The 18,986-nt window shown below is 36.8% G+C and overlaps 1 protein-coding gene across 3 annotated transcripts in view; it reads right to left on the bottom strand.

The window, feature by feature from the left end:
• Positions 1–18,986, bottom strand: part of SEMA3D (semaphorin 3D) — a 222,540-nt gene that overhangs the window by 15,836 nt on the left and 187,718 nt on the right. For all 3 annotated transcript variants that reach the window (XM_043871916.1, XM_043871915.1, XM_043871914.1), the window contains 5 exons: positions 13,318–13,540; positions 11,125–11,213; positions 9,325–9,366; positions 6,307–6,464; positions 3,508–3,572 (listed from right to left, as the gene is read on the bottom strand). In XM_043871916.1, the coding sequence (XP_043727851.1) occupies positions 3,508–3,572; positions 6,307–6,464; positions 9,325–9,366; positions 11,125–11,213; positions 13,318–13,540 (577 nt within the window). The remainder of the gene's footprint in view (positions 1–3,507; positions 3,573–6,306; positions 6,465–9,324; positions 9,367–11,124; positions 11,214–13,317; positions 13,541–18,986) is intronic.

Genomic DNA, 18,986 nt, shown 5'->3' with positions numbered 1-18,986 from the left:
GGAGCCTGGTGGGCTACAATCCAACCCAAAGATTCTGACATAACTGAAGCAACTTACCATACACACACACACACACTCTAAATGTTCACAGCAGCAATATTTACAACAGTCAAGACATGGAAGCAACCTAAATGCCCATCAACAGATGAATAGATAAAGAAGATTTTCATAATGTTCATACACACACACACACACATATATAATGGAATAGTACACAGCCATAAACAAAAATGCATTAATGACATGTGCAGCTGCATGGATGATCCTAGAGATTATCATACTAAGTAGGTCAGAAAGAAAAAGACATATACCACTTATATGTGGGATTTAAAATATGACACAAATGAACTTATCTATGAAACGGATTCACCCACACAGAAAAAAGACTAAGGGTTGCCAAAGGGGAAGGGGATAAGGAAGTGATGGATTGAGAAAGTGGGATTAGTGGATATAAACTATTATATATTAAAATGGATTAAAAAAAAAAACAACAAGGTCCTACTCTATAGAAGATGACCACTTTTCAGCAGGAAAGCTATGACAAACCTAGAACAGTGTGTTGAAAAGCAGAGATGTCACACTGCTGACAAAGATCTGTATAGTCAAGGCTAAGGTTTTCCCTGTGGTCACATACGGTTGTGAGAGCTGGACCGTAAAGAAGGCAGAGCACCAGAGAGAATTGATGTCTTCAAACTGTGGTGCTGGAGAAGACTCCTGAGAGTCCCTTGGACTGCAAAGAGATCAAACCAATCAATCTTAAGGGAAACCAACCCTGAATTGGAGGGACTGATGCTGAGGCTCCAGTATTTTGGTCACTCGATACGAACAGCTGACTCACTGGAAAAGTCCGTGATGCTGGGAAAGATTGAGGCAGAAGGAGAAGAGGGAGTGAGAGGATGAGACAGCTCGATGGCATCACCAGTGCGCTGGACATGAACTTGGGCAAACTCCAGGAGATGGTGAGGGACTGGGAGTTCTGGTGTGCCACAATCTATGGGGTTGCAAAGATCCAGACATGACTGGGTGACTGAACAACAACAATAACTGTATTTCACAGGGAACTATACTCAATATCCTGTTAAGCCATAATGGAAAATAATATGAAGAAGAATAAATATATACGGCTTCCCTGATGGCTCAGTAGTCAAGAATCAGCCTGCCAATGCAGGAGACGCAGGTTCGATCCCTGGGTTGGGAAGATCCCCTGCAGAAGGAAATGGCAACCCACTCCAGTGTTCTTGCCTGGAAAATCCCATGGACAGAGAAGCCTGGTGGTCTACAGTCCATGGAGTCATAGAGAGTCTGACACAACTTAGCAACTGAACAACAACAAAATAACTAAATCACTTTGCTATACACCAGAAACTAACACAACATTGTAAATCAACTATACTTCAATTAAAAAAAAAAGCCTCTGATAGTATTGAAATGGACGGTGTTAAGGAGTGAATAGACAGAGATGGAATGTTTAGGTAGTAGAATGAAAAGGAAAGTTAAGAACACTCAGAAGGAGAAGCCTATATGGTAAAGAAAAACCAGAAGTTTTCCATGTGGTGCCATGAAGCATACATGTGCTGGGAGACCATCTCTGTAAACGCAAGGCCCTGATGTGTAGTGCTGGCTGATTTTTCTGGTATAAGAACTCCCACCGTGGCTGATTCAAGGTACCAATGGTTTAAAACCAGCTCAAAAAATTCCTTCATAATAAGCAATCGGCTCTCATGGGGCCATAAGAACTAGCTTCAGCGTATCACTGCACCATTGCATGCAAGCCAAGTGAAGAAAGTGTTTCGGAGAGGAGGGAGCTAGAGAGTAAGTAATAATGAGTGCTGAAAAGTGTGCATTGGATTTGGCAAGGGAGGAAATCACTTGGTGATCTTGACAAAAACTGGACTGAGTTAGAGTGGTGATGGTACTTAGAAAACGCAATGTACAATGGAGCATAACAAGAAGGGCATGTGATGAAGTGGAGACACAGACTGTGAGTGCCTTAGACAGCAACAGTGTCTTATAAGTCCTTATAACATGGCATTTATTTTACCTGTTTTTATGTTTGTTGCTCACTCCCACCCCTCACACACACTTAAATTTAAAATCCATGAAGGTGCAGGTTGTTTTCTTTTTTGTTCATTTGTTGTCATTTAGTCGCTAAGTTGTTTTCAACTCTTTTGTGACCTGTGGACTGTAACCCTGCCAGGCTCCTCTATCCATGAGATTTCCCAGGCAAGAACACTGGAGTGGGTTGCCATTTCCTTCTCTAGGGAATCTTCCTGACCCGGGATGGAGCCGGCATCTCCTGCATTGGCAGGAGGATTCTTTTTTTTTTTTTTTTAGAAGGATTCTTTACTGCTGAGCATATCCACCATACCTAAAACAGTCCCTGCTAATCTCATATGCACATGTGAAAACAGCACAGAGTAATGATTACTAAATAAAACACAGGCTGTTATAGTGAATCACCTGCACATTGGAACAAGAAAACAAACGTCCTATTCTGGACTAGAGCTTGTTTTTCAGAAGAATGATATTTTAAATCATAAACAATTGTGTTGTTTTTAAATTAAGAAAACTCTGCCAGACCACCAGTTACAGACTATGAAATGCGGCTGTTTACTCAGTGGTTACTAACAATGTGATGACGGGAAGGCAGTTCCTTTCTTCCTCCAGTTGTGTGTGTGTGTGTGTGTGTGTGCATGCACTTGTGTGCACACATCTTCTATCTGAAGGCAGAGCTTGAGAGTGGAAAGTAACTAACGCTCTGGAATATATACGTTTACAGATTGTATTCTCTGTTACCAGAGTCACTCAACAGACTTTCTCAATTTTCTACTCCTCCCTTCTCACGCTCAGCCTTTCAAGATTCTCCTTTCTATGACATTTTCTCTGAATAATACAGCCTCTGGTGATCTCTCTCTCTTTTTTTCCCCTAAACTCCCACATCACGATTTGTACATTATGACATTTCCCCAAAGAACTGTAAGTTATCTAAGGAGTCTCTTTGTCTCAAAGTATGACCGGGTCAATTATATGCACATGGAACTCACTTAATAAATATTTACTGATTGAATGGTACATGAATTAATAAGTGAATACAAATAATGCACAGGCTACCTAAAGTTTCTTTCTAATAAGTCCAGCCCTTTTATCAAACTTTTCTTGGAGGGTCTCTTCTGGGATGGTCTAAACGTCCATATGTTTTGGACTATATTCTGCTTTATCTCTAATGGCAGTTTCAAACTTTACAAGGATGGACAAGGCAGTAAAAAAGGGCGGAAAAGGTATAGGAATTTTAAAAGCCATATGAAACAAATAACAATATAACAAAGAATTATATTCACTTAGGCATGTGAACAGGGGGCTGATTTATAAAACCTTCTATTGCTTTTCCAGAGCACAAAATGGGATCTTCCTACATAAAAGATATTTTAAGTCATATAATAAAAAAGACACACCAAGGTTAGGCTTACAGTTTTCAGTGAGAGTAAAGAATAGTAGACCTATACTTACTGTCTTCTATGTCCCAGCACTGGGTGATTGGGTCCCCATACTTGACATCTTGGCGTCTAGCTCGCCTATGGAAAAGGGATTAAACTGTTTAGAACTTCAAGCATGATATCTGGAATATGAAAAGTCTACATATAACACAAATAACAGTAGCAGAAGCAGAACTGTACTTGTTTCACTGCTTAACTTAAATGCAGGTCAGTATTCCGATTGCTGCAACATTAATCCAAGTACTACCAGTTAGGTAGAGTCCTAACAGAATGGATCTTGTTTCAGCAATAAGATGGTCTGAATTTTATTTAGCCACCACAATTTTTCTTTGATTTTGACAAATTATTCAGCACAACAGGTTGAATATAAATGTATTCCAGTTTTTATTTACACCCAGTGGGGGGGGGTAACTATTTTTATCTTCTATTTTTCAGTCAGTCAATGGAAAGTAATAAGATATAAAAAAGCTTTAGTCAGTGGGTAAGAAAGTATGCACAAATATAAAATGCTTTATCATACAAAGATTCATTATTTATGTGATTAAACAAGATAGATATTATTTGAAACAGAAGTACAAGTTTGATATGGCATGAATGGCTAGATGTTATTTCTATCTACTGACACAGTTCACAATGTTTCTCTCATAGTGGTGCTAATGATAGTAATAAAATAATAGCCTTGTACTTTATTGTCACATGTTTTCCTTAAGAGAAAATAATAACTATTGTATATTAAAGAAATCTGCTACATCTAAGTTAAATAAATTTTATACTCAGTGTGCAGTTTCATTTGCTTTGGCTATTTTATGTTGCCCCATCAGAGATCACAGATGTCACAACGAATATTCTGTGATACTAGGGTATTCCTTAAGGGGAATGTTGACTGGATGACAGTCTTGTGGAAGATTCATCTATCATACACATTTTTTGGCTCACACAAACATTATGTTAGGTAAGGGAGAACATCACAGTGGCATGTCTGCAAGATCAGAGATACAGTCCTGGGAAATACAAAAAGAAAAAATATGATGGTATAAGGTACATAAGGTCAAGAATGTTTTTAAATCTTGGCTTCATAAGGAACAGGATCAATTTATCAAACTGAAGGTTCATTACCAACTAATGAGCATGCTTGTCTTTTAGGTTCTAGAAAAGAAAAGCATTGCCCAAAGACTACCTAGGAAGAGTATATTCTTTGTCAAAAACTAACAAAAATGTTGTGACTTTTTACTTTAAGCTTGAAATAATGGTATGTGCCCACTTACATTCAATTCAGAGATTTCAGGGAATATAAAAAGGTCTTGGCATTGTGTCTGTTTTTGTACTATACATTCAATCTGAGATACTAGAATTTACAATTTAACAGATCAGTTAACTTTCAAAAAATAGAAGTGCATATGTAGTAGTAAGACTATTGTATGCTCACCTGCAATCTTGTTAAGACCTAAAGATTAAAAACATATATATATACAGTTTGCTGACATTTTACCTAGAACAAAATATACTTTGGGTGATACTTTAATAAATAGTGTTACTGTAAACCACATTTTAAAAGAATGATATTTTAATATATCAGCCACCATAACTCATATTAATGAGCACTCAGGTTGTTTCCAATAATTTTGCTATTGAAAACAGTGCTGAAATGAACAAACATATAATTTGTGGTACTTTTTTGCCCATGTGTGTATAAATAAATTCCTAGCCTGGGTACTGTTGGCCTACAATGACATTACTTTTAAGAGTACATAAAGCAATAAGTTACAAACAGTGGGACATAGTTTGATATTTAAGCATATCTGGGTGGCAGAAATTGGCCAAGTTGGAGTAAAAGCAAAATTCCACATAATCACTGGGATGTACTGTGGGCTGTATATAATCTACAGTATTACAAAAACATACATTTATACATTATTTGTAAAGTAGTAACTATGAGTATATGCATATTTATAAATAAGGGAAGAAAGGAAGAATGTACAAAGGCTATAGTAAATAAAGCAAACTTTTTGTGCTTTCTGACAAAGATGAAGGCAAAGGATATAAACAATTATCGGAATTTTTTAAAGCTCTGAAATCAAGGGTTATCAGTTAAATCCATTAAACCTGTAACCTGCCTTCATTGATCAAGCTTGCTTTAATTGCTGCTATAAAAAGGTGCATATCTCCAAGCCTCTTTGCCCAAGTTGTTGGAGTTGGTTGTGTCCCGTTTGAGCTCTAGCCAGTTAAGACACTGGCCTTCCCTCTGGGCATGTGAGGGTGTCCAGTGACCTTTTGACATCAGAGACCAAAACTCCACCCTCCGAGCATGCATCCCAGGAAGAAGCCTGTAGCTTAGTTCCCTCTGCACAGGCCATTGCTTACCTCACCTTTTCTATCTCCAATTACCTTTCCCAGGCTCCCCAGCTCTCAGCTTTATCCCATACACATCCTGAGTCCCTCACCTTTGGGGAGGCGGATTTGAGACTTGTTTCCTGTCTCCTCGCTTGACTGCCTCATGAATAAACCCCATTCTCTGCTGCAAACCTTGGCATCTCCACAACTGGCTTGCTGTGCGTCAGACAAACAAACCTGGTTTGATAAAACCTCCACAATTCTGGATTTCAGAACGTTCTATTTTATCCTCCTTAAATTTAGCTTTATGAAAAATTATAAAGCACTTAGGTTATAATATCCCTACCACAGACCATGTTTCCTGTGTGTTTTCTCTTTAAACTAACTACAAGAGAAATTGGCCAACTTTTACTCACAACTTCATGTGAGCGGTTCATCATATAAAATGGAAGACTTCCTCTTAACATGAGGTGCTGCTCACCTTTTTGAAGTGGGCGCATATCGAGAGCATGCATGTCCGTCCCAGGCACAGTAGGGGTCTCGGGCAAGACAACAGTCTGCGCACGCTTTCCCATAAGTGTCGCATCTGTGCAAGGAAAGCTGAACCAATCCGTCTCGGGAACCAACATACAATTGTTGCTGCAAATCAGGCAAAACAAATGCATTAGAAGCATCTTTCAGCCTAGTCTTAAGAACTTCCCTTTCTTGAATACCATATCATAGGTCTAAATCTGTCTCCTCGGGTGCCACAGGAAGAGTAAGATAAGTCAGTCTTCAGTCTGGCTGAATGGTGGTTTGAAGATGTTGATCCTGAATTGGACAGCATTCTATAGAGCTAGAGTAACCTTGGCAGTAATTTAAGAAGGTCAAAAACCAGCTGCTAGACTGAGGAATTAAGATGTCAAATTCTTTCTCAATAGTTGAAAATACACTTTGGTGGATTATATCAAGCACAGATGCTATAGGCAACACTGACGGTCTTCTCCTGCCATAAGAAATGACCAAAAGGAGGTTTCTAGAGCTTTTTCTGTGGTTTTAACTAACCATTTCATTTGCTAATGAAGTACAGATCCCTGAAGGAAAATGAGTTATAAATGAAAGAGAAAGTATTTGGTATCACTGTGAAGAAAGTATTAAGGAGGCTTGTAGGATGCTATATCACACGTGAAAGCCTGCAGGATTCCAACAACTCAGCAAAAAAAAATTACATTTTGAAAATAAGTCCTAAAAATAAGGTACCACATCCTCACATCCTTAAATGAATCTGAGGACATGTGGTGGTGGCAGAGAGGAGGGATCATCCAAGTGAACAAGCCATTGTCTGTGCCTTCAAATGACATGTGGTCAAGTCTAGCAGACATACCAAACTTTAAATGGAGGGGAAAGAAATCTGGAAATAGACACTGGCACAAATAACAGATGTGTACTCTACCTATAGCAACCTGTCTTATAACCCTACCAGCCACTAATCTGCCAATTAAGACCTCCAAGAGGCTAAATGCATATATTGTTTAGTATTTATTTTACTATATAATTCTCTATAATGTCCTTGAAACTCTTCCTTTTCTCCTGTTCTCCTGCTTTATTTCTGTCTCAGATTTGTTTCGTTTGATGACTCCTTTCTCTGCAGTGAATGTTGGGTTTCCTTCCTTTTCAGTTCTCTTCTTTACTCTTCTTCCTGTACAAAGACTCAGTGGTATCTTGAAAACAACATAAATATGCGCATACTGATTCCCAAAATCTATGCTTCCTACCCTACCTTTCTTTTATTTTAGCTGTGTGGCATGTGGAATTCTCAGTTCCCCGATCAGGGATAGAACCTGTGCTCCTTGAAGTAGAAGCATGGAGTCTTAGCCACTGGACCCCCAGAGAAGTCACTTCCTACCCTACCTGACCAAGAGACAGCATCCCAGTCACCCAAGGCACAAATCTGGGAGTTGTCTCTGAATCCTCTTTCACTCTCATTCCATCTGCCACCTTATCTCTCCATTCTCTCATGCAGAACTCTCTAATCTACTTCCTCCTCCCTCTCCCCTGCCTTTGTCTCAAGTCCTTATCATTTCTTTCCAGGATCACTTGTAAGTGTCCTACTATTACCCCAGGACTCAATCCATCTTCCACACTGCCACACCAGACTGCTCTCTGTAAGAGGAAAATCTTACCATGACACCCTCCTGCTTAAAATCTTTCAAGGTTTTCACTGTCTTGGATAAACATGTTAAACTTCTCAGGAGGGCATCCATGCAAAGATGTGTCTACTCTTCTGCTGTTTTACTTCCCCAGGTTCCTTTCTAGCATCCTTGCTCCATAAGCACAGGTATGCTCTTTGCTCCAACTGTACACAAACTTACTAGGATAAGTTACAATCTTTCACTCTTTATACCTTTTCAAATGTTCCCCACTTCTACTTGGCTTCTCCATCCCATCCTTCTTTCTATCTGATTAACTGCAAGAGCTGTCATAGCTCAAGTTGTCTTTCTCTTAGCGTCCTCTCCCTGCTCCCCTGGTCCCCTTTTCCATCAGTTCCTCTCTTTTCCATCTCCCTAGTACATGGTTCCATTTTTGCACTACTGTGTTTGCATGTGCCTTTGCCTTTCAGCTCCACAAGAGTTTCTAGAGATGAAGACTTATGCCATTCATCCATTTCTGTACCCTCCAAGGGCAGTAGTAGGCCTTCAGGAACTAAATGTTGAATGAATGAACAAATTAACAGAAAAGACTGAAGAAGAAATCTATTTGGATATTTTCCTAATAATCCTTGTATCATACTAAGTGTACTTACTCTACGGATTAAGACAATTTTAGCAACACCTTAATTATCTATCATGTGTTTTACTTACATATCAAGAGTATGTATAGAAATGGCAATGCAAGTCTGAACCTCTTGAATCAACTGGGGTTTGGAGTATCATATCCAAGAACTGTGACATCATATTAAATATTATTATTGTTATTATTAGCTACCATCTATTTTACACTTAGGAAGTACCAGCTCTCTGTCTAGAATTTTGCATATAGCATCCAATTTATTAGGAGGTAGATATTATTCTTCTAACTTTACTGTTGAGGAAATTGACTCCTGGAGTAAGATATTAAATGGAAGGTTGGAGGTTAACTATTGGGCTGTTTGCCACTGCAGTCTAACTCCTACACTCCCTGATTAAAAACCATTTTTAATGTTTAGTTCTAGTATTCTATTGTTACATGAATTACTTCACAGCCTTGACAGAATGGCATTCTCATGAGACTAGAAAAGTGAGCTCAATTTTCAAGAGCCAAAGAAAGGGAGAATGTATTATTCAATTAATGAAATTGGGTTCCATGTCTCCTAAGGCAAGGCTGAAACAATGCCCAATAATCAGTTACAAAAGAAACAATCTAAAGCTTTTTATAGATTTATAATTTAACTTCCTGCCTCAGTGGATTTTCCCTAAAATAAACTTTGATTCAAACAGTCTTCCTTTTGTGGCTAATTTTTACAAAAAATATTAGAAAGTACCTGCTTCAGAGACAACTCCATGTTCAAGATGATTGAGGAATGCTGAAAATAGAAGTTAACCGTTAGTAATCATGAACAGTCTTTTATAGTAGCCAAGATTTTATCTTGTGCCATAGATAACTGGGGTAAATTTCAAGGCTCTGTTATGCAGAGGAGAAAAAGATCTTAATGTTTGCTATTTCCTTCCCATGTGCAGTGATTCAACCTTAATAAAAATTATCAAAATAGTTTCTTATTAAAGAGAAATTACCTAAATATATGTGGAGGAATTCTGCATTGGAAATTGTTCCCAGTTACCCATAAGTTTTCTCCCTCTTCTGACTCTGCTTATCTTAACTGCTTCCATATAATTCAAACTAGTGTTGACAAGAACATCTCCATAATTATTTATTGCCTCTTTCTGCTCTCACTTAGATCAGTAGTTCAAAACTTGTTCAAGTAGCAGAATTCTAAAGAGTTATAATGCTCCTTGTGAATGAGCATATTCTTTATAGACCCCTACAAAACATGATGTGTATAATTTCATGGGGGGAAAGTTTTATTTGTAGGAAATACATCTCTATGCAAGCAATATAAAATTTAAAATATGAACAGAAAAGTCCCCAAACTAAGAAAGATGGGATGTTTAAAATTCTTTTCCTCTATCATCAATCTTTCTCTATATATTTATTTCTCAAAATTGATACACAAAATTTAAGAAAGTATATGAAAAAAATGAAAAGAAAATGTTAAATGAGGAAGTTCTGTCAAATAACTTTTTTTTAATGAATTAAGCAGACAGGTTCATTGTTTAATCTTAAGAGTGGAATCCAAACAATTTCTTTTGACCACTAATAACCACTGAACAGACTCAGTCTAACATGCCTATATGTGTTGTGGGGGCTTTATTTTTGGCCTCTGGGTTCACACTTATATTTGACATTGACTTTTCCCTCAGGAACTACGCAAGGCTTTGTTTTCAGTAGATAGCAGACAGCAGGTCTTGTTCTTGTTAACTCCTGGACCACTAGTATCATCACGGTGTAAACAGGAACCAATGAAGCTCGGCACGTTAATTAACTTGGGCCCTTCACAGTGGAGGGTTCTACTCTATTTTATGACAATAGATGTTCACATGGAAACAGTATATTTTAATAAACTGTCTCAACAAAAATGTTACAAAAGACGCAGCATATTTTTCAAAAGCTCTTCTAAGAAATGCAATTTTATTTCTAATTTCATTTTTAGAAAATAACTTTGAACTGAATCTCACTGAACATCTACAAAGAATGCCACAATTCAGATTTACTCTTAAAAGTCTAAGGATATTCCCCAAATCTGGAGAAATATTATTTTAGATCTACTAACTTTTTGGGTGATTGAGAGGAACTTAGCATACACAAAGATTTACTATCATGCAACTTAAAAAAAAATTTCCTTATAGAAATGCAGGGAAACATGATTTATACACTTTTCAGTTTTCTCAAATTCAACTGAGGAAAAACTGAAAAGTAAAATTTATTCAGCAGAAAAGCATCTGGATAGTAAAAGAGATCCCAGGCTTTCATCTACTGTAGTGATTTGTCTGAGCATACGCTTGGAAAACTCAGTCATGAGGGGTAGTCCCAGGAGTCCCAAGCTAAGTTATATTCTACAGGGGAAAGTGAGTCCCACTCTTGGTTGCTTTTTAAACTTTTTTTCCTTCACTTAAGGAAATAAAAAGTAAAGGAGTTAATTGCAAAGACTTCTCCAGAAAAAGTGATGATATATTGAGACAAACATGTCCCATATCTTCTCACGGAACTCTGGCCTAAGTCTTACCTTGAATATCTGTAACTCCTCCAGTACTACCTCTTCCATATTCCACTTCTCCTTTGAAATGCTGACAACTTTTAGGACCGTTCCAATGTCTGAAAAAACACATTACCCATGATCCTTCTGCTTCTACTTCAATGTTTAAACATTTTCTTAGCAACCTGCACACTGCTCCCCTCATTTTTTTTCTCAATGCCTTTCAAGAAATCAGGTTAAATAAAGCATGCAAGAAATGAAGCTTAATGTATTAATATATGACTCTCCTCTTCTGAAATATTATAGCTTTCAGCTCATAGAACACATGTTTATAAAGAAAATATTAAAAGACACATACTTGGAGTGTATTCCTAGCACAGGAATATCTATGTCTCCTTTAAAACAGTTGAAATGATAACAAAAGAGAAACAACATTTTTGGAATTTAAAGGGTTAAAATATATTAACACTTTTTCTTTCTTTCTAAATGTAAGAAATACTTTTTCAGTACTTATCCAATTCACTATGAAAGACAAATATATTTTAATACTTTTATTAATATTTTTAATAATATTTTAAAAGCTATTTTTAATAATCTTAACAAATGGAGGAGAAATCATTGAGGTATCTATATGAGAAAAGTGGCCACTACTAATCAAATGTATTTAACTGACAGAAACATTAATGGGATAGAAAGTAAAGTTTTTATCTAAAATTATTTTAGAATTTAAAAAAAATTATCACAAGATTAATAATAGATTGCAGTTCCACAAGGTGGCATGTTATTACAGAAAGATGATCAAAAGAACATTTTAGAAAAAGAAAAAAAATTTCCATTTGGAGATTAATGTCTAGACTGACCTATATAAAAATAAATTAAAAATAGTTGCTTATAAACTTCTGAGCACTGTGGTTGGAGTATGTAAACATGTATGGTAATAATCCTGTTAGCACAAAACAGTGTGAATTGTTTTTAAATGATTCTAGAATCTTTGAAAAATATTAAACATACATTTTCCAAATACCATATTTGGAAATCAGTCTACCTCAGTATCCTTACAATTTTCTCAATAAAAGTTAGGTAGTACCACCTAGTGGCTAAATGGCTTTTCTGACCCAGAAATGTTGAAGAGCTAGGAATGAGCTTTGGGTGGGCCATGCAATTAAGAGGCAAACTCGTTAGAATTCATGGCAAACTAATTATTTCATGTTTTGATGCTTCAGTAGTAATCTCCATAGTCTGGAAAGCATCATTTTTTTTTTTCCCCTGGGCCTTGGTACCGCCATCTGCAGCATAATCAGGTTTGACAACTGGAGTTCTTGAAAGTCCTTTGAGTCTGTCACACAGATGCTTCCTAATATACCTAACTTTTGTAAAACCAATACACATTTAGAAATAAAATTATCCTAAAATTGCTTTGTAGTCCTAAAAACATTTTTTGGTAAAAGTGTCAATTTCTTCAAAACTCATCAAATTTCTATTTTTTTTAATGCAATGCTTGATCCATCAAATTATAATTATCCAGGATGCAGTGCTTTTGTTTTAATGATACAAGTTATTTTTATTGCCATTAAAATTCACAGTACACTATTAGATATTACTTTTTTGAAATACACCAAATAATATTTCTTTTCCTATAAAAAGTAATCATTTTAATGAGTTGGCAATCAAAAAGTAAGTAAAATGGGTTCTAATAATGAATAATTAATCCACAAAATTCAAAGGCAGGAAAAATAATTACCAAGAAGTTTTTACTTTAAGTTCTTTACAAATTAATGATTAACTTTTTTGAAAAGCCATCTTATGTCAGCTAAGTCAGAGATTCTCAAAATTGGGTGAAAGGTTCCTTTGGGGTAAAATTGTCAAATATCTCTGTAGAAAGAAGGAAATGTGAAGTTTGAAGATAGAGAAACTTTTCTTTGCCTACTTGTTTTAGTCCATAGCCATTCAGCAAATATGTATTGAGCACCTCATCTATAGCAGGAACACTGCAGTTATAATATAGAAATATGTTTTGAAATCTCACACAACTCTAATGGAGACTGGGAGATAGGTATGATAGTCAATTAAAAGCACTTGTTATGCAAGTTAAAAAAAAATATTGACGAGGTATGAACTAATAATTACTCATTTTGATTTTGACCAGTAGACTTTTCTGAATTTTTTGTTTGTCTAATAATGAAAAACTCATGTGAAAGAAAGCGTAACCTGGCTCTAGCGTACCTGTTCCAAGAAACATCACGTCGTACTGGCCATCTTCTGCAACGACGTGATCCACCACGATCTGTGTCAGTCTGTAATCCACATTGATTCGCTTGAACGTTGGTCCTCCCACAACTGGATATACTGATTTATACATCACAGGGTGCCGCTTTATGAAACTGATGACATCGTCTGGAAAATCTCGGGTGGATTTGACCAGTGGGTCATAGGTTTTGCTTGGACACTGAAAAGAAATGAGGCGGGGAGTAAAGACATTGTTCTTGCACCTGAGAAATTATCATTTACTTCCAAAGTTTTTAAAGCTTATTACTGGTAATATTAAAGGAATGGTCAATAGGATCAACATGAAGTCACATCTAGATATAAATAAATACAGTTTGCCATGAGTGTATTTAAATCAAGTTTTTGCTTTCAAAAATATTCTAAAATATTACAAAGAAATATTATTCAGCTACACAAAAAATGAAATCTTACCTTTTGCAACAACATAGATGGACCTTAAGGGCATTATGCTAAGTGAAATAAATCAAAGAAAGAAAGAAAAATACTGTATGATCTCACTTATATATGTGTAATCTAAACAATGGAACAAACAGAAGAGTTCATAGATACAGAGAACAGATTGGTGGCTGCCAGAAGTTGGGGTGAGATATGGGCAAAATGGGTGAAATGGGTCAAAAGGTATAAACCTCTACCTATAAAATAAGTCCTGGTGATGTATGGTGGCTATTAGTTACAGACACTGTATTACATATTTGAAAGTTGCTAAGAAAGTAAATTTTAAAAGTTCTCATCACAAGAAAAAAAAAGTAACTATGGATGGCAGCTGATGCTAACTAGACCTATTGCGATCATCTTTCAGTTCAGTTCAGTCGCTCAGTCATGTCTGACTCTTTGCAGCCCCATGAACTGCAGCATGCCAGGCCTCCCTGTCCATCACCAACTCCCAGAGTCCACCCAAACCAATGTCCATTTAGTTGGTGATGCCATCCAACCATCTCATCCTCTGTCATCCCCTTCTCCTCCCGCCCTCAATCTTTCCCAGCATCAGGGTCTTTTCAAATGAGTCAGCTCTTCACATCAGGTGGTCAAAGTATTAGATTTCAGCTTCAACATCAGTCATTCCAATGAACACCCAGGACTGATCTCCTTTAGGATGGACTGGTTGGATCTCCTTGCAGTCCAACGGACTCTCAAGAGTCTTTTCCAACACCACAGTTCAAAAGCACCAATTCTTTGGTGCTCAGTTTCTTCACGGTCCAACTCTCACATCCATACATGACTACTGGAAAAACCATAGTCTTGACTAGACAGACCTTTGTTGACAAAGTAATGTCTATGCTTTTTAAAATGCTGTCTAGGTTGGTCATAACTTTCCTTCCAAGGAGTAAGTATCTTTTAATTTCACGGCTGCAGTCACCATCTGCAGTGATTTTGGAGCTCTCAAAAATAAAGTCAGCCACTGTTTCCCCATCTATTTGCCATGAAATGATGGGACAGGATGCCATGATCTTAGTTTTCTGAATGTTGAGCTTTAAGCCAACTTTTCCACTCACCTCTTTCACTTTCATCAAGAGGCTCTTTAGTTCTTCTTCACTTTCTGCCATAAGGGTGGTGTCATCTGCATATCTGAGGTGATTGATATTTCTGCTGGCAATCTTGATTCCAGCTTGTGCTTCCTTTCCTCCAGCTCAGCATTTCTCATGATATACTCTGCATATAAGTTAAATAAGCAGGTGACAATATACAGCCTTGACGTACTCCTTTTCCTATTTGGAACCAGTCTTTTGTTCCATGTTCAGTTCTAACTGTTGCTTCCTGACCTGCATACAGGTTTCTCAAGAGGCAGGTCAGGTGGTCTGGTACTCCCATCTCCTTCAGAATTTTCCAGTTTATTGTGATCCACATAGTCAAAGGCTTTGGCATAGTCAATAAAGCAGAAACAGATGTTTTTCTGAAACTCTCTTGCTTTTCTGAAGATCCAGAGGATGTTTGCATTTTGATCTCTGGTTCCTCTGCTTTTTCTAAAACCAGCTTGAACATCGGGAAGTTCACGGTTCACATATTGCTGAAGCCTGGTTTAGAGAATTTTGAGCATTACTTTACTAGCCTGTGAGATGAGTGCAATTGTGCAGTAGTTTGAGCATTCTTTGGCATTGCCTTTCTTTGGGATTGGAATGAAAACTGACCTTTTCCAGTCCTGTGGCCACTGCTGAGTTTTCCACATTTGCTGACATATTGAGTGCAGCACTTTCACAGCATCATCTTTTAGGATTTGAAATAGCTCAACTGGAATTCCATTACCTCCACTAGCTTTGTTCATAGTGATGCTTTCTAAGGCCCACTTGACTTCACATTCCAGGATGTCTGGCTCTAGCTGAGTGATCACACCATTGTGATTATCTGGGTCATGAAGATCTTTTTTGTACAGTCTTCTGTGTATTTTTGCCACCTCTTCTAAATATCTTCTGCTTCTGTTAGGTCCATTTCTTTCAGTGTATACAAATATCAAATTATGTTATACACATGAGACTAATATGCTATATGTCAATTATACCTCAATGAAACATTAATAGTGCACACATTTTAAATCTTTTATCCATGTCCATTCGGGCTCCAGTTTTTGAAATAGTCTTTTTCAGTTGTGTTAGCATAAGTGAAAATTGGTAATTCCCATCCATATCTTTTCTTCCAGGAAGTATAACTTCAGAAAACTGACTATAAAACCCCTGTGATAGATATTTCTATTGTCTTTTATACTGTTCTCTTCTTGAATTAACCTCAGATCTCAAAAGACAACTGTCTTAACTTGTTGGCAGGTGGAATGGCTAATGGTCATCAAAGATATCCTTACAAAACAAAGTATCCTGCTTATTAAAGCTCAAAAGAAATGTCTAAATTCTATCCATTTATCTGTATTTTCTAAAGTTTCCAAAATGAACTCTATTTTTTACAAAGGTGCATGGAATTTGAGTGGAAAGAAAGTGATCTATAAACACCATTATTTTCAACTTCCTTTAATTAATGTAAAATTTCAGTTTTAAATTAAAACCATGATTGTTAAAAAATAAAATGGAACAAATCAACATGTCACAAAATTACTTGTAAAAGAGCTTTAATAGTTTGACGTTATAATCATTTAGCTTTTCATAACTGGTGTGAGAATTTACTGTGAACAATTCAACAATTCAGCAGCTCTTTCCCTAAAGGATCTGTGGAGAAACCCTCAGGGAGATTGATTTTTCACTTGTCTAACATCTCTTCATGTGTGCCTCTTGGCATCCACTAATTCAATAGTTAGTATACACTGCCCCCTGGTGGTAAAAGTAAAAAATTTACACTGCTACAAATTAAATGAATTCAATATGCCTCTATCCAAAAATATGAAAAGGGAATTACTTCATATTTGACTTTTTTTCCATCAAATATCTCCCCTCCCACAAACTAAATCTACTTTATTTATCATAGTTTAGTAATTTATCTCAGAATAATGTTGTTATCACATTTGAATTCTTAATTGGCTAATACATATTTTTTGGGAATGAAAAAATTTAGCTATATGATGAAAGCATCAAAAAGAAAATGAGCAATATTAAGGAAAGTTTATAAGAAAGTCCTGCTTTCTCCCTATTTTAGCTCTTCAACAAGTTGGAATCATAATCTGCACTGAACTGAGTTGTTTATACCCAGCACTAATTAGAATCTTGTCAAGGCTGAAATTGTACTTCTCAGTCAAAGCATTCACCATGGTTATTCTATGGAACTAAACATACTAAAGTTAGTTACAATAAATGACGCTGACCTTAAATTTACAGCAATAAAATTGTAATAGCTCACCAAATTATAAGAAATATCAAAGAAGTTGTAATTAAAAAAAAATCTGTTAATGATTTCCATATTTATCTGTCATAAAAATCTTGCATGTGAAAAGAAACTGATCTTTTCTTGATCAGTTTTATTGTCTTGTCCCAGATCTGCACCAAAGAGGTTAGAAATGTCCTAGAATGTTAGCCATTTGGTACTTACTGAGCATATTCTTAGCTGGTTGTTGGTCTGAACCTATATCTGTATTGTTAGTCACTGTTTCTAGCACTTTGCTCTTAGCCAAGTGAAATCTGTCAACTAGATAATGGAAGAAACCCTGTATTAAGCAGATTAAGCTGTAACTCAAAGTGGATATGGAGCTCAAATGATACAAAGCTCTTGCCCAATTACAGGCTGCATGTTTGAGTCAAAGGCCATTCATAGAGGGCTTATAGCTTAAAACTCCCGTGGTGCCTTCTGGTGGGTCTATCATTAAAATCAAAGCAAATGCTCAAGATTTCTGCCTGCATTACATCTTTGAGACAGCTCTCTAAGTTAAGAAAATCAGCTCTTTTGACTGTGTAGTTACAATCACACAGTAGCCAATATTTCAAAAGCTATATCGTACCATTCAAGCCAGATTTTACATCATATTTTCAAATTATAAGAAATTTTAATGTGAGAAAGTATAGGTGAATGAAGCTATGACCACTTATCAAAAAACAAGTATAAATTTTCCTCCTTGCTCACCTTATGACAAAAAGGTTTAAGTATATTAAAATCTAAGAAAAAATAAAAAGAAAGGAAATCTGATTTCTATTGCCTATTATAAAATGATCTTTGAAAATGTATTTTTTTCATATGGCAGCTTTTCCTCATGGCATGCAGCCAGTGTTTGGACAAGATCTTTATCCTCTAGGTTGCTGTGTGTGACCTCTGGTCTGCGTCTCCACTCTGCTTTCACAAATGAAAGTGATTTGGTAGAGACACTCCCTGAGGTTTAAGACAGTACAGTTTGAACCAAATATTGTTATTTTAGTATGTTAAAAACCAGGGGAATTTTCCCCTTTGATATCATATACCTGCATCACACAGAGATCTAAAAATAACTTGAGATGCCAAGCATCTTATGCAGGTAAATAGAAACTAGGGAAGAATTCCATAAAGGAGAAAGAGAATGTGTGGGGAAATGCTCCATCTAAATAACCAACTTCAATTATCTTCCTTCCACAAGTCCTAGAAGATTTTCCGTTTGCAACCATACATCCCAGGTATTTACAATCTAGTTAAGTTTTCTCTGTACGTATGTACTTTAAGTTCCACCTGTTGACTCAGTGCATCTGGATATACTGTACAGGGCAATTTATTTCTGCCCCAGCTTTCTAACATTTGCCTGACTTCCATCACTTTAGCTCCTGTGACTGTAAGAAATAAATCAAGGAACTTATCTGTGTCTCCACCTACTGTTTAGAAAAACTCTAAGTTTAAAATTTGAAGGGTGAAAAAGAGGAGAGCTAGTCCCAAAACTCTCAAATGTCCGTATCTTGCTGGAAACAATACCAGCACAAGCGCAGAAGAGAAATGGACCTGGTAGGCAGCTCTGAGATGAAAGGGTAAACCCAGCATCAGTGAACCCTGGTTCCACGCCTATCTATCTTCCCTGGAAGGCTGCCACCCGGACTAGGTGTGATCATGTTATGCTTGGCACATCTGCATGTTTGTAGAGGGCCTTCAATAGTGCAGTGGGAAGCAATGGATAAGAGGAGAAAAATGGGTCTTATCCAATGAGAGAACTTGGCCCCTTGGTGGGCCCCAGACAGCTGTTACAAGTTTTCTCCCCCTGCTGCTTAGAGCTTTTCTCTACA

The sequence above is a fragment of the Cervus elaphus genome, chromosome 18 (assembly GCF_910594005.1).
Source record: "Cervus elaphus chromosome 18, mCerEla1.1, whole genome shotgun sequence".
Lineage (NCBI taxonomy): Eukaryota > Metazoa > Chordata > Mammalia > Artiodactyla > Cervidae > Cervus > Cervus elaphus.
This window is presented reverse-complemented; position numbering and strand designations above follow the sequence as displayed.